At 36.7% G+C, this 17,561-nt stretch overlaps 1 protein-coding gene across 3 annotated transcripts; it reads right to left on the reverse strand.

Annotated features, from left to right (window-relative positions):
- Positions 1-7,662: 7,662 nt before the first annotated feature.
- LOC141905847 (galactoside alpha-(1,2)-fucosyltransferase 2-like) lies at positions 7,663-10,824 on the reverse strand. 3 transcript variants are annotated; one of them, XM_074794907.1, is made up of 2 exons: positions 10,783-10,824; positions 7,663-9,096 (listed from the first exon to the last, which is right to left on the reverse strand). In XM_074794907.1, exon 2 carries the CDS (start codon positions 8,936-8,938, stop codon positions 7,838-7,840), a length of 1,101 nt encoding a protein of 366 aa, XP_074651008.1. In that variant the 5' UTR covers positions 8,939-9,096; positions 10,783-10,824; the 3' UTR covers positions 7,663-7,837. The 3 variants fall into 3 exon arrangements, with proteins under 3 accessions (XP_074651008.1, XP_074651010.1, XP_074651011.1); XM_074794909.1 differs by lacking the exon at positions 10,783-10,824 and adding an exon at positions 9,195-9,256; XM_074794910.1 differs by lacking the exon at positions 10,783-10,824 and adding an exon at positions 9,191-9,249.
- Between the last annotated feature and the right edge of the window lie 6,737 nt (positions 10,825-17,561).

A 17,561-nucleotide genomic window follows, 5' to 3' on the forward strand; every position in this document is an offset into this window, starting at 1 on the left:
TATATATATATATATATATATATATATATATATATATCTAATTAAATTTAGTTAACTATCACTGGTATATCCCCAGTATCTAGAATGTTGTTAAATAATAGGACCAATGTAGGCGATATGAAAGCATGAGATGCCTTAAGAATTTCATTTGTAATTTGGTCTATTGCTGGCGCTTTGTTGTTTTTCAACCTTTTTATTAATGACTTCGTCTTCTGTAAAGTGGCTATTAAGTAATTCGTCACCGTCTAGAGTATAATCACTAACGTTTAACAAAGCATCAGGCAAATTCTACCCGTCTACAGGATTTTGTTAAGATCAACATAGAAACTAAAGAGATCTTCCAATGAGGCACTACATGTGAATGGTTTATCTTTTTAAAAAAAGTTCCAATAGTTTTTTGGTTCTTGACGCTTCATTTGTCTGAGTATGATAAGATAAAAACCCACTATTTAAAAATTAAAAGAAATCTAAAATCGAGAATTTATTTATTGAAACAATTTGAAATATAAGAACACGACGTTGATCACACCTGACGATGATCTCTAGTGTGAGATCGAAACGTCGTGTTCTTATATTTTAAATTGTTTCAATAAATAAATTCTCGATTTTAGCCCTTTTAATTTTTAAATAGTGGGTTTTTATCTTATCATCTGTTCACAACGTTTGAGTGTGTGTGAGTATGTTGTTAGTATTTCGTACTTTCTTCTTTTTGTTAGTTCTGATGACTTTCTTATATTGTCTACAGGCCCTATTCATTTCTACCTTACTATGGCAGGTTCTCGCACTTTTATACCTACGTTTCATGGTACGGTAATTTCTCCTAGATTTTATAAACTCGGGGCTAAAGGATTTTTACTATTTCGTTTCAAATTGGTTTGGCTTTTTTTCTTTTTCACAACCATGACGGAGGCTGCAGTGCCGACAATGATGTCAGATAAAATATTACTTGCGTCGCTAGCACCAATTGTTGTATTTATGAGGCTCGTATTAAGTTCGTTTAACCGGAGACTATTGTTTTGTATAAGTTCGTTTTTAAAAATATCAACTTTTTCATTTTCCCAATTAATCTTTTCAATTTTTTGTGGGTTTAACAAGCTAGGCTGCTTAGGTATAGTTCCTATTAATTCACCCTTTTTGAACCGGCAACTAGTTGGCGCATGAACATCGGAAAAGAGTTTGTCAAAATCTTCTACTTTGAAGTCGAGAACAGTGCTAAAAATATTGGCTGATCCAATGAAATAATCAACTAGGTGCTTTGATTCCCCTTTAAAACAGGTACACCTTCCAATGTTGTTATCGCTACAGACTCGGCCATTTAAGATAAACAAATTGCATAGTTAACATAACTCGATCAATCTATACCCGTAGTTATATATTCCGAGATCCGTATTGCTTCTATTCCGGATTCCTAGTCTATCAAGCTCCACTAAAGCAGCGGTTTCATCATCAAAAATAGCACCCATGCCTAGTTCCTCAATTAAAGATTCGTCGTGGTTTATAAAATCAGGTAAGGTTTTAGTATACGCATTGAAGTCCCCAGTTATGAGAACTAAATTATCAGCATTTAAGACCTGTGACAATTCATTATTTAAGTCATCGAAAAGTTCGATTCCTCCATATCGGCTGGTTTCTGGTGGTAGGTATTTACCGGCAAATAATACGTTCTTATCGGTGCCCCATAAAACCTTGTCAAACTCCAACGACTTGTCACTTAAAGTTTTTGGCTCCTCGGGATCCTATGCAGTAAGTTCAAGTTATACTCGGGCACTTTCAATGGCTTCACTAACCGGTTCAGCAGGGCTTAATACGCGAGTCGTCTCAGCTTGCTGCGTGGTTGTAAGTCCTCGTCTGTTGGGGCAGTTGATTTTCGAGATGTATGTCCTTGTGTCTCGTTGACATTGGCGTTCGGCTTACGGGCAATGTGTTCATTTGTCTATGGTTCATGTTGTTTAGCTGCACCATCTTTTGGGATAATTCGTCAATTGGCCGCGATGCGATAGTTCTGTCCATTCGGAATATTTCGCAAATAGAATTTCGCATTTAATTCGACGATTCTCTCTGTGCGAACGCAATTTTGACAAGACCAGGTCTATTTCGTACGTGGGAGGTTAATTTTAGTGCCTCAGTTACTACTGGCACGTCTTCATGTTCCGCGTATAACGATTTTACGAGGTCTTTGGCAATTTCTAGAGTTTTTTCAGCATTTCTTTCGAAAACCTGGCTAGCGAACCGGTCTTTTGGTCACTGGAACGTTCCGCCCCACCAGCGCGCAGCTTATGGAGTACCGCCTGGTGAATTGTGTTCGCTCGCTCGATGTTTACTATACGTGGCTCTAGTTTGCCTATGTTTGAACCGAGATTGTCAATTTCCTCACTGATCATTTTAGCTTTTTGATCAATTTTTGTTTGCACTCATTTCAATAGTTCCCGTTTCAGCTTAGACATTTCGGATCGCACATAGCTGCCAAGGTCCTCTTGGCCTTTCTTTATTTGTCGGGTTTCTTTTAGAAGATCGTACATCGTTACTTCTGTGGTGGAGTCGAAAACGTCACTCATATCATGTTCCTCTGCACCCTCTGCGCCCTCGAACAATCGTCGATTTCATCTCCTCCACCCTTTGTTGTTTTACTTGGAGGTGGTGAGATACCTTCCGATCCTCGAGATCCAGCAGACCCTCTGGATTTTCTCTTCTTTTTACGCTTAGACGGAGCCATGCTAACGTACGTCCGTTCAGTTCAGTGGAACGATATTCAATTTTAGAATGTATGCATAAACTCGGGTTAGCGGTAAAAATCCCCTAGGTAAAACTCCCCCAGGTAAAAAAATCCCCTGAGAAAAATCACGTCGGTAAAAATCCCCAATTCTTCAAAGTAGGTAAAAATTCCTATCCTTTTGAATGTTGTGTAAGTAGATACAATCTTAAGGTCAATTAATTCATATCATAGATACATATATCCAATTTATTCATATTTTACTGTGGGACACCATACGGATATCATGAGCATACCAACTATAGTTTAAACTTTTTGAATTAAAACATACTACAAATTAAATAGTTCATTAATACTAAATTAGTACCGTACTTAAAGTTATCGCAGTTAATGAAAGGGTTCATCGCACATTTCAAATATATTACACTTGCTTGCATCTAAAATATTTCAAATTAAAAGTTCATTATTGCTTATTATTCATGGCATCGCACAGCTCAAATATACCACAAATTAACAAGATTTCACAGTTCAAAAATATTCCAGCTCGAAATTTAAGATATTAACAAAAATAAATTCATCATTCTTATTAATTCTTACAATATATTTTATTCTAAGAGTTTGCTTAAAAATTTATCCCAACGAAAGATTTCATTGTGCAGTTCAAACATATTTCAGTCTCATGGCAAATGAATAAAATTGGAGAAACATTTTTCTTTGAAATGTTCTTGAAAATCGTCAAGTGGGGATTTTTACCTACTTTGAATATTTGGGGATTTTTACCTAGGGGATTTTTACCTAAACCATAAACTCTAGGCTGCAAAGAAATACGTTTTCAGCGGCTCTAATCTACGAGCAATTATCTGAACAATATAACTCATTTTAACTTGTGGTATATTTCACTGCGCTATGCGTTAAAATATTAGAAATAATGAACTTTTAATTTGGAATATCTTAAACACGAGCTTGTATTATATTCTAATTGTGCGATTAACTCTTTTTAACTTGCGAGGCTGCTTGCGAGCGATATGAACTGTGCGATAACTTTAAGCATTATTTTAGTATTAATGAACTGTTAATTTGTCGTATTTTCAAATTTCATTTGTACAATAATAAGTTCTCTCATGATATGGATTCGATTTACGTATCAATATTTTCATGTTGACGGGGGCCTGAAGATGGCTAATAGCATTAGCCGAAACGTTGATGGTAATCATTTCGATATAAACCTTTTGATTTTAGCTGAATTCATTGTGGGATTTCTCTCGTTATTCATCATACACGGATATTGTGTATTTTCTCGTCTCATTTCCATGTTGGTTTTGAACAACTTAGATTTCATGATAATACCTTATTAACTTTAGATGACAGTAATACCTTTAATTATATGTAAAATATGATCACTGCTGAACGTGTAATAAGGAATATATATTTACTCCAGTGACAATATTTTGATTCAAAGATTTAATTCAATCATCTAGTCTCAGTCTGTATAGTAAAAATTCTATCTGTAAAGAGTCATAATGAGATTTTGCGCTATAGAAAAATAAATTCTATTATTATCATCATCGTCATCATCATCATTATTATTATCATTATCATTATTATTATTATCATTATTATTATTATTATTATAAAACTTCTGGCTAACCAAGAGCTAACCGAATGCCGGTATATAGAAGGTGGTCGCTTGAAAATTAGTTATTTTTACGCAAATATCCCCCATAGGTAAAATCCCCTCCGGTAAAAATCCCCCCAAATTTGATTTCACAACAATATTCAACAAAATTCTTCAATATTCTTACGTTGAAAAAATTTCTGATTTTCCGTGATTTTTTTCACAATATTCACCTTAGATAATCAATGACTTTGACCAAGCTACGTGCATAAAAATGACATTATTCTGTGACTTTTAGCTAGCAACAGCTGAACATTTCTATGAAGAAATCTAGTTCAAAAGTAATAGCAAAATATATGTGTACCTATCTATGTACTAAGTATTATTGTGAAAAGTATTATCTGTTTTCATTTCGGTTTTTTACTTAAATTTGATAGAAAAATGAAATTGGGAGATTTTAACCAGGGGGATTTTTAACATGGGGATTTTTACCTGGGGGATTTTTACCGCGTGGGATTTTTACTGGGGGGATATTTACCGGGGGGATTTTTACCTACATTCAACCGATTCGTATCCCAAGAATGAGAATTGTATCTAACCACAGTAATTATTCCTCATCAAACGTTCGGTCATCATATTGTACATCTATACATCATTACTATCATCTTCAGGTAATAGAAGTGCAATAAAATCTAGAATATGATTTGAGTATTTGGGGATATTTACCAAGGGGATTTTTACCTACAACCATCTCCAGCATGTACTAGCGCTGACGCTATGGGATAAAACCTAGTCTCGATCCATTGCCTAAAAATGGAGTGGGTACATTCATTCAGATCAGGACTAAATACGCTTATAATGGATATCTTGCATTATATCATTTTACATAACGGGTGTCTTATAGGCCTGGTTTTACTTGTACATTGTTCATCAATTAATTAAACATCCCAAGTAACTTCTTAATTGTGTAGCCTTTACTTATGGCTTAATCACTGATGTTCAATAGCTAGTCGGCTATAGAAAGACTAACCCGATAAAATTCCGTTAACCGTTCGTCCAGAGTCGAACACTCGCGCGTTAATTCGATACGATTTTAAAGAAAGAAAATTATTGCATGAAATCTAGTTTTCGTATCAATCGGCGTCCAATCTCATAAACCATCCTAAACACGAATGTAGGAAAAATGGCCAAGGAAAAAATGGCCAGGAAAAGATTGCCAAGGAAAGAATGGCCAAGGTATTTTCCTAGGAAAAAATGGCCACGGAAAAAAAATGCCAAGGAAAATTTATGAGAACTACTCACAATGTTAATAAACATTAAGCTTTCAATTTAATGACATCATTTATTTTTCATCGGGCTAAAAACAATTAAAATCGGTATAATGAGTTCAGAAATTTGATGAACTTACATTTAATTTCATTACATATAATGGATATATAAGAACTATCATGAAAGAACTATAATGCAAGTGGGCAATGGATAAACTTAATAATAAACTTAATAAATTAACTAAATTAATATTTCAAAACATCTAAGTAAGCTATTAGGGCACAGACTGTCTTATCAAAGGTAAGTGCATTGAAAGAATCCAGGTAATAATGCCAGAGGTAAAAATGCCATAGGTAATAATGCCAGAAGTAAAAATTCCAGAGGAAAAATCACACCATAGGTAAAAATGCCAGAGGTAAAAATGCCAGAAGGAAATATGAGGAAAATTAAGTGAAGAATTTATTAACATTGGACCTGAAAATTCTTATTTTCACTAGATTTTACGTAATGAATGCACAGTTTAGAACATATTCCTATTATAATACAAATCTAAAAAAAGGAATGAAAAATTTGTAGAATAAAGAGAACCACAAATCTATAAAATAAAGTCTAAGTCTAAACATAAGCAATAAAATCATTGAAATTATTGATATTTATATTTTGAGATCATTGAAAATTAACACATATTCTAATATAATTGTAATCAGAAAGGGAACATAATCATGATATATAACACATTTCTAAATTAATGAATATCAACAAATGAATGCACGGAGTTCACATATTGAATGCACAGTTTAGATAAAGCATATTTCTAGGTATAATAATAGGTATGGTAATTAAAACAGAAAATTAAGTTTTTGACGAGTAAGTATGCTCTAATTCATAACATCAAAGCAACAATTCGATTCAAATTGATACGCTTTTTTTTATAATCATTGAATCAATTTACCCTTCAGGCATTTTTACCTTTGGCATTTTTACTTCTGCCATTATTACCTATGGCATTTTTACCTCTGGCATTATTACCGCGTACCACAATCAACACTTGTACACAGTTATATTGAATTTTTATAAGTGTCAATATTTTAATGAAACGTTTTAGAATGACTGTCAATATAACTTAGGTGAAAGTAACTTACGTAACTTAATGTATCTTACGTAATTAGATATTCTTCTTGTAAACACTTCACAACACTGATGTTTTCCTATTGAATTTCTAACTACTTGTATAAATCAGAGGTCAAAACGGATCTCACAAGTTTTATAACTATGTTTTGTGGTTTAGTGGTCTAATGTAAACAACTACAAGTTCATTCAATCGTGTGTGATAAATTTCAATTGTTGACTTTTTCTAAATAAAGAAAAGGGATGTAATGTAAAAAAAAGGTTAATCTCAGAACAAAGGTGAAGGGGTCAGGATAAGTATCACGTGATCTGACGTCACGTGATGCTTAGCCGCAACAGGATCTGTCTTCTGTTCGTGGACACCAAGACGATAAGACGTGTCGAATAAACTAGCATATAAAATACAACCACTAGTAGTTTCGTGTTAAGGATTTTGTTCCCCGGCATGAAGGACGATCCCACATTACACTAGCATTGGCATGACGTCATAGACGTCAACCAATGCTAAAAAATCGTTTTGTTCTCACGATAGAAATTTAATTCGAACAAATAGAAATACTTATTTCAACATGTCGCCTCGGACCTCCGTATATAGAGGCCTATGGGTCTTTAGTTTTATTATCTAGCGACGCGCACTGCGAAACAAAACGGTTTTTCCTGTCCCATAGTTTTTGACGACTGTGTAAATAGAATTTTGTTGTTATCATTTCATGTTCATTCGCTGATAAACTTTATGTTACAAAGCTCGTACTATACCCGTTAATCTAAACGGATTAAAGTTATTCAGGTAGTACAGGTGAATTTTACGGTCCCAGATCACAAGAAAATGAATTATTTGAAATAATTAGGGTAATAAACTTGAACCTGAATTATCGAATTGTGCTAGCTGGTTCTAAAACGCCATCCATTATGAAGAGACAAACTTCGGGGATGTGGTGGTAATATACATTCATTTATTTAAGATATCCATAGCAATTCATACATTCAGGTTCGATGTTAGAAATATATGATCGTGTATGAATAATACATGAAGTGACTAATGCATGGTTTGCTTTCATTGACGACACAAAAACGAGTTTTGTTTATTTCTAAACGTTCATGATATATTGCAGCGGTCAAGAGAGTCCGATCCAGGTCGGTGGAAAGTAATCTTCGTGTCCGACTTCTAGCGATAGATTTGAGCCAGGACGAGGCCAATCTTTGTAATAAATCGTGGTACCGTTAGCGAGCCACGACGCCCACCAGCCAAATGAACCAGTGGTCATAATCACGTGATTGCACATAGATAATATTGCCATATCAACTGCGGCGCTCTTGCCATAAGAGAATATCGTATTGTTGTAATATTTGATATTATCCTCGCACCAAACGATATCATCCGACACAACTATAAACAGAATATTCTTATACATTGACGTCATCTTTTGCATGGCACGTTCGATATATTGTTCATTGGCAACCACGTATCCGAATCCGATATTAAAATCAGACAGATTGTCGCCTCTACGAACGTGTATTCCAACTAACTGTAACTTCTTTAACGAATTGCGCCTTCCAATGCGTTCCAAATAATTACTTACAGTTTCTTCGATGAAGTTTTTCGCTTTATGGCGCGTTCGTTTCCGGAAGGTAAATTGTCGGCGGATCTTATGCGAGTAGTTTTCGAAATACTTAAAAGACTGAAGAAATCCTTTGATATGATACGAATTATGGCTAGGATAGAGATGAAATGAATTGATCTTTTTGTCGTATCGTCCTGTATAATTTACTCGCTCCCTGAATAATTCGTGAGTCGAAACACCCGATTGACAAGGAGATGTGATTTCAAAAATCGACGACAGCTGAAATTTTGAGGGCACAACAGGTAACAACGAATACTTTTCAGCCGTTGCATATAAAGCTGCATATTGAAACATTACATTTCCGAGTCTTCCAGTAAATAACGCAGTTAATGTCGGTTCATAGAAATTACTCCGGATTATTATCTCCTTAGTTTTATCCTGTTGAGGAGTGTTGTCAGTTAGAAGAAGTCCTCGTAGCGACACTAAAACTAAACACACCATGCATATGATTGGAATCGCAGCCACGATTCTCCGATATGAGCGTCGTGAAATTTTGTATCTTCCAATCCGCAATTTAGTCCTAATGATGTTGTTAAGAGAAGTGCAGAAATAGTCGACTCTCGCTTTAGCCGTGTTGGTTGCGTCTGATAGCATCACACAACGAAAATATTATTCTTACTTCATGGAACATGTAAACTGTTATCCCAATTCCGGCTTGTTTGGATGTCACCGTAAAACGCGGCAAACCACTACAGCGTGACTTACTTCCCTACATAGGGCAAGACGGGGGAATCTGCATTGAAACGGGAAATCTGAAACGATGAGTTACAAATATTAGGCTAAACAATTAATGAAAAATTACTGAACACTGATTCAAGTTAAGACTTATGTAATCCAATAGCATACACACTCAGTCGCTGCGAATCAAGCGCAGGCGAATTCTAAAGGCTGGCTTATGTCGACAAGCAACGCGACGCCTATTACCGACGCAACTGGGTTTTTCGCCGATTAGCGGCGGCCTACGAGAGGCCGCCAGTGCTGCTCTATCGGTTCGACAGAGGCCGGCTTGCGACGGCAACCCGAAGCCAACCGACGCGTCGCAAGTCGTATCCGGCTAGTTGCCCATGGTTGCTTTCGATCGCAACCGACATGAGCTCATCTGCGACGCGAGGGGTTCACGATCATGAGTGATTTATGTAGCGAGTAAAAGATACTCACGAGAAATACGTGAAACTGCGGTGATATTTTTACATTTCAGCTACGTTTTTGATTTTGATGAAAATAAAAAGCGAACGGAACTTAATCTATTGCGGGGGAGGGGGGTCGTTCGAACACGTTGATCACGGGCGGTCGGCCGGGTAATCCGAGTCTCCCACGGCACAAAGCAAAATACCATTCACATAAGGCATTCATACATTCTAAAATGCTCCTATACTAAATTCAATAGCAAAAAACTCATGGTCTCCATGGGTGTTCAGCGAGTAAATCAATGGAATCATGGCACGCGCATGGAATGACTCAAGGTTTCAAGGTTTCATAACAGGCAAGGTCCGTGTCCGTCGTCCTCCAGATTTTATATATACTGAGTTTCCTACTAAGAATAAAATCCAAAAAAGTAATTATGTCTCCAGGACGATTTCGTATAACAGTGTTTAAATCTAGCAAGTCTTTATGTGCATTGTATACAGTAGGTTTCTATGAATTGGATATATCTCATGCCATGTATTTCTCCAATCGCTTTCTATTATTAATCTCAACAATAATTTACTGGCGACACATACAATGTACGCATATTCGTGTTGAAACTGGTTCATTGACCCGCCGTTGTGAAAAAACAGCTTAATGTGGCAATATTTAGCACGCTAGACTTTTCGATTCAATTATATCAAAAGTAAATTTGAAGATCTTCATCTTCTCATATTAGCAACCTCCTAGAATTTTCAAAGTGCCCCCATAACTCTGCGGTATTTATGAATAGCACAATCGCGTTATTTTGCGCGTCTGCGATTTTATGTAAAATTCTGAAATCATATAATCACAAATTAATAGAATCGCATATTATTTCTTTAAATTATGAATAGAATCGAAAGGATCGCAAATACTGTGAGATTGTGCTATTCAGAAATACCGCACCGTTCTCAATGTCCTTCAAAAAGTCAGTGTAAAAAAATTCAGCTCAAGATTTTTCGAAATTTTGATACAATTTTCATATTTTTTAAAAAAAGAAAAAAAAATGAAAAGTAATCCATTCTCAAATGAATTATTAAGGTACCATTTTTTATTGAGACAAAAACAAGTTCTACTGTTCTGATCTTATTTGAAATCAAGAGCTTTCGCCACTAGTGTGAAGCTCCTGTATTATTCCTGTAGTTAGCGAAAGCTTGTGATTCCAAATCAGTAAAGTAACTTTATACCTGTTTATTGTTTATCAGGCTCCTCTACAAATGTATGACTGATAGTTGTAAGCAAAAAAAGTTTCATTTAGTATAAAAACATACCTGAATGCGATTTTGTTAATGAAAGATCCACGTACATTTACTAAATAGGTCGGCCGTCTAATTTAACGTACTACCACGTCATATATCTTTCGTTTATCGTTTATTCACTGTTTATAGTCATATCTGTTGAATGCAATAACGTATGCGCACTATGTGCTACGCATGGTTGACATGTTTGGGGCGGTCGGGCGCGGACAAATAGGAACTCACTGCGACGAAACAGTGACAACCGCGCGCCGTAACAAACGTAAACAAGTTTGGCGAGGAAAATGTGTTACTAAAGAGTCTATCTTAAGGAATTTGAATGGCAGGAAACAAGCGACAAAGAGGAATTAATGATCGGGCCGTATTTATATGAACCAGAGGCAGAACCGAAGCGAAACGGCGATGAACCCAGACCAGAGGCAGAGGGAGACGACGACGAAGGCCGTTTGGAACAGGATAATCTGAATCAGTGGTATGTTTATACAACAATTAACTTAGAAATATATATTTTGAGATTCATTAAGTCGTAGATTTAACTTTAGGTTTTTGAGCATTGTTGGCCAAATGAGAGAATCTTTATCATGTTCGTTTCAAAAGCTCAGTGCGATTCAACGTTGTTGTGCTGGCACTGCTGGACTATTCTTGTACTGCATTGCATCAGTATAGTATGGTGGCTGATAAGGGCCAAATGCATTAATTTTTACACGGCCTCGATTATAGAAAAACGCAAAACGAAACCTATAGAGCAAAAACGAAAACTTCGTTTTTGCTACCGCGCAAAAACGAGCTTTTCGTTTTTGCTAGGGCGCAACTATAGACTATAGAGCAAAAACGAAAATGTTCGTTTTTGCTCTATGATTTTTCGTTTTTGCGCCCTAGCAAAAACGAAAAGTTAGTTTTTGCTCTATAAGTTTCGTTTTGCGTTTTTCTATAATCGAGGTCATATGAAAATAACTCAATAGAGCAAAAACGAAAGTTTGTTTTTGCTAGGGCGCAAAAACGAATATTATGGAGCAAAAACGAAAAATCATAGAGCAAAAAACGAATATTTTCGTTTTTGCGCTATAATATTTCGTTTTTGCGCGGTAGCAAAAACGAAGTTTTCGTTTTTGCTCTATAGGTTTCGTTTTGCGTTTTTCTATAATCGAGGTCGTGTAAAAATTAATGCATTTGGCCCTTATCAGCCACCATAGTATAGGCTTACAAACAGATATCTATATCCATGCCTTAATAATACTTTTATGGATAATCTTTTTAGGTGCCAATGTGGACACTGTCAGATCTTAGAGACGGAGGAAGATTTGGCATTGAGAAAAAGCAGTAAAAACACGCCGAGTAGTAAAAACGCAACGTTATCTCATAGAAGAGAATTTTCAGTGCTCCCTTTATTGACGTTACAGCGCCGGAGATCGACGGAAAATGCCGATGATTCCTAACGCGATATATTCAATGAAATGAATTCAAAAATTCTCTTACAAAATCATGATTTTCACGGAAACTACACATCTTTGAACAGAACTATTTCAAAATCTTCCTTAGTTCAATAGAACTTATCGAATTTTGAAATTTAAAAAAGTGTCAGTTACCCTTTAAAGACTCCCTCTGACTTTCCTAGCTCAAAACAAGGAATCTAATTCTTGTCACATTTCCTGATTTACGTCAGACGAATTTTTCGCCAGACATTATTATCTAATTCGCGTCAATTCGTTTCTCTTGATTTCTTCTTCACTCGCTCATATCATCCACCAAACATGCACATTTATGAAGAATTCTGGAACAGACCTAAACTGTTAATGTTATAGAGTCTATGATTCTACAAACCGCAGAGGACGTATATAGATAGCCAGTTTTGAATTTGGTCGATCCAACAGTTGACGACATAAAATCGTGACAACCAATCAATGCTTTTGAATCAAACTGTGTCAAGGTGTTTATATCTATCTTACATGGGTAAGATACATACACAAATCAGCGAAATGTTTTGTATTTCGTATTGTATTCACTAAAAATCATAGATAAATTCGAACGAATAGTATAGCTGGATCATGGACATATTTAGGTTACGTATGTGTCCAAAGCTGGATCGACGGAATTCTTTCAATTGTAGTATTTTATTCTTGGTAACAAAAACTGGGGTTGGAACAATAATAGACATCATCCTTTAGAGTGGGCACTAAGTGAGGAGCGGATTCAGGGGGTGATCTCAGGAGTCGGACCCCTACCTTCCAATTGAGGTTGCCCTTTCGTCAAGACAAACGCAAATTTGACTCTCATCCTCTCAGAAATAGCATCTTTTATGATGTATTTCTTCAAAGATGTCTGACCCTATATTAAAGGGACCCCAGCCTTAGACATGGGTCCTTTATCCGAAAAATCAATTTTCTTTTCTTCTGGACCACGCCTTCCAATTTTCCTAGATTTCAGAATACTGGAAATACATGTATATACGCTTATTTCCTCATGTTGCAATGTTGCATATACGGTTTTGTTTACTTATTGTATAGCCTACTAGCACCGAGTGATATCCGGACTACCAACATATATCCTACTTACATTATAGGTTCTTGTGTCTACTGTCCCTTGTCTTGATCCCATGTTCTTCTCGGGTAAAACGACTAGAAATTAGATTTTTTTTCGGGGCATTGATGGATGCTGGTCATATCTCTAGCCAAGCAATGGGGAAATCATGATTTTTGAAATGTAGTTTTTCGTATGATAGAATGAGATCTCAGTTATTTTATTTTTGTAATTTTATGATTTATATAACTGGTACTGTGGTGTATAGGCTCACTGATTAAATGCTGGTGACAAAGACATCCTTTTCATTAAACGAAAAAGAATGTTTTAGGCCATACGTATATCTTGGACTGTCAGACCGAAAGATGTACTTCAAATGTGATCACAAATTCGATCCATTTTAAGGATCATACTCGGACCACTATTTTCGTCAATTCAGCCATTGTCAAACTAACTTCACACGAACGTTGATATTTTCCGGATAGGCCTAAATCTGGTGTCTAAATCTCTTTTTCTGTGCTCTACCTATGCGAATTCTTTTTTGTTTGTTGTTGAACAATAAAATTCGAAATAAAATTCTTATTACCGAAGCTATTGAAATAACTGCTGATATATTTTCCCGTTGATGCTTCGGTACCTGTCTAGAAGTCGCTCACATATGAGTCGGAGGACACAAGACATGCTTTTTGTGGCGCATATAGAATCAACCACCATAAATATGAATATGAGTAAATTCAATACATTTTTTCTACGATAAGAAATGCAAAGAAACTGCGACGAATGCATACCCAACATGTCTTCCCTATTCGAAGCTACCCACGGCTAAATAGTTTGTATTCTGTATTTTTACTGCAATATTACATATATCGTTCAAGATTCAAGATTCAATTTTTATTGTTCACAATTCGCATTGAACAAAAGCTATGACTATAGCTGACTGAGGTATATTACTTGACTGTAAATTAAGTACTAAGAGATGGTTTTTCTATAGACTCTCGTGGTTTGTCACACCTATTTCACGTTCCCTAGCGTCCGCACATACCAAGCGTGAACATCAGTAGTTGAATTCCGACGATTTGACCCGCCACCAGCTAGTATTTCCTATACATATCATTAAGATGACTCAGGTAAGAATGATATTGAGTTACTAACGTTAAAACCCACTATATGCAAAATTTCAACGATTAAAAATGAATTCTATATATCAAAAGATACAGGGGCGAACTTGTTAATTGAGTAAATTCCGAGTGAGTAGAATAATATTACTCAGAAGTTTTCCAAATAACTTTGGTTTTGATAAATAGATATATGCGATTTGAAGTTTATCTTTTTCTGATTTTCGATTTTATTCAACAACCACTCAAACGCGGAGAACAGATGATAAGATGAAAACCTACTTTTAACACATGTGCTTTTTAAATTGATTTTTTTATTGAATGAATTCTCGATTTCAAAACTTTAAATCTCATGTTTTTATCTTATTAACTGTGGATCTTGATCACGACCCTTATTAGATCGTTAATCCTTATCAATTTCATTATTTTAGGGAAACAGAAGGAGTCAGTCTACAGTTGACCTGGTATCCCACAGCGAACGCATGCTAAGAGTTCATCGCAAAAATCAGGTGCATTCTTGCGCCCTAAAGCACCAACTCGAAGCCTATGATAATGAGATGCACAAAATCATAAATAGAATACAACAGGAAATCTACGACATTTACTTCAATGAACATCAACCGCGACTTCGAGAAATGTCACAGAATCGAATTCGAGCCGCAGAGAATAAAAACTCACGCGATGATGACCCTGAATTTGTAAAAGAAGTTTTGGATTTCAGCGATAATTTCTTAGATAAAGCGAAAGCTGTATATCATGGCAAAGGGGACGCGAATGCCCTTCCCGCTGTTGGGACATTGGATAAAACAACTGCCGCTTTTTCAAATGAGAGTAAACCTGCGGGATACGTCCCGTCGAGTTTGCGTAGATTTAGCGTTTCCAAATACCTTCTAGATTCGGCAAAAACAACGACGAATAGTGACGTAACTTCGACGTTACAGGAACGTAGAAAGTCGTTACACGTGCCCAGAAAATCACCACTGCCCATGATATCTTCTGATGAGAGTTGGACAACACGTCCACCATTACGTAGAGCCTCGACGATGTTACCCGAGATTCGAGTCAATGCACCAATGAAGAACTACCAGGACTTTCGCACACATGCCGGTAACAGCATCCAGAGAAAGGTCGCTGAAAAATATACGATCCTTTGGAGAATACTACACGATCCAGAATTTGCACGTCAGCGTTTGAAAGCTAGCACCGAAAATGGGGATATACCCTCCATCAAACAAGAGCACGAACAAACCACGACATCGCAATTGGTCGGGGACGAAGCTGGAAAGATACCGAAGTCTCCCCTTACACCAAAAATATCGTTCATGAAAAATAAGATAATCAATGAAGGTCTTACGTCCTCAGATAGTTCGTCTGTAAGTTCAAATGACGAGGAAACGTGCGCAGCAAACGACGAGCCGGATAACAAAGTTAACAAAGATTCCGTTGTGGAAGAACGACGAATGAATCCGATTAAACAAGAAAGAAAAACATCCGCTGTTAGTACCGGAATGTCATTCTATGAACTTGTAGCTTCGTTAAATCGGTCTAAGAAAGTTAAAGACGATGAAATTCCGTCTGTGCGCAGAAAATCCCGCCAGCTGAACCCCAATAAAAACGGATATGGTACAATTATTAAACAACAACGACGAAAGTTAAAGAACAAGACAAAACTTTAAATCCAACTCGTAATCATTAAGAATATAAAACTTGGAGATAAAACTTCGCGAATAAAAAGTCGGATACTAAGTCCCACGTACAATCACGAAGCTCAGGAAAAGTTAGAATATCGAACGTTGAAATTCAAGCCCGTAGCCAGGGTTTTGAAAGGGGCGTTCTTAAAGGGCACTTTTGCATGTTTTGTATACCAGGAAAACGAGCATCGTATGCTTAAAAACAGAATTCTGTAGCTATTCCACAAACAATAAAAACACAACGAATGAATTTCAGTATTATCATTTGAAATGTAAGAATGAAATTTATTCACCACTAATTTATGTAGTAAGTCAGGCCCGTACGCAGCCTATCTTTTGGCTGGGTCGGATGGCGACTGCGAGCGCCGCAGACGCGAAGCCCCACAAGGGGGGTTTGGGGGTGCTCCCCCAAGAAAATTTTAGATGCATTTCTGGCCAAATTTTAGTGAATATTTCATTTAAAATGTCACTGAAAAAAATGTAATTAATCCTCGTAACATTTTCAGAATAAGTTTTTATTAGGTCCATCATCCAACAACATACGGATTTTTATAAATACATGTTTATGTTTAAACGTTTCGATTAACCTTTTGGCTTCCTGATCGCGGGAATTATAAGAATAAGTTTTGATTGATTGAAATCTTTGAAATAGTACGTATATGTATCTCCTAGGTTGATTGATTGAATAAATCCATAGTCATTCATCTGATTTCGTTGTCCAGTAAAAGAGTACGACGAGTGGAGGTAGCCTTGATTCTCGGATCTCATAAGAGACATATATCTAGCGTGAGGGGGTTTACGACGAACACCCCGAAATCCGAAAAAGGTCCCGTATTTGCCGAAAAGAATTTTCAAACCCGTGATTCTTAAGCTTGCCCTATTCCTGTTGTGCCTATGGGTACTTAGGATTGGTAGCGAGGGAATTAATACAGAGTAACTTGCGAGCGTTGGCGTCACAAATGAGAGGAGGTCTTAAACTGTGAACGGGTGGTTTCGCGTCCGATGAGGTCCTGCATTTTCACGGTCACGCACCGTCCTGGCTGAACTCGTGTTATACGATTAATTTGATGGGCAAGACAGCTCGTTATGTGGCGTTAGCGTTACTAATAAGGATTAGGGCCATTAGATTGATTGGGTCCTTTCAAGTGAAGTAAGCACTCTGCTCGGATCGGCACGTGTATTACGTTTTCTATGCATCCTCGCTTGCCAGTGGCCCGGTATCGCTCCCCGAACTCAATTTTACCAGAAGAACGGCTTTAGCTTAGGGTTCGAACCTTTTGAGGGGAAGATGTTTTCTATGATGATTGATAAGCGTAAGGTGCTGCCGCTCATCACTGGCGCTGTTCATCCGCTGGCAAGCGAGAAACAATGACGTCATCGAGTTGAAGAACCGATTCACCAATCAACGGTGGTTGTGAGTATTTCGATCGTCTACTGAGGAAATACCTGAACAAGCGCTGATCTGATTTAC

This window comes from Tubulanus polymorphus, chromosome 5 (genome assembly GCF_964204645.1).
Source record: "Tubulanus polymorphus chromosome 5, tnTubPoly1.2, whole genome shotgun sequence".
NCBI lineage: Eukaryota > Metazoa > Nemertea > Palaeonemertea > Tubulaniformes > Tubulanidae > Tubulanus > Tubulanus polymorphus.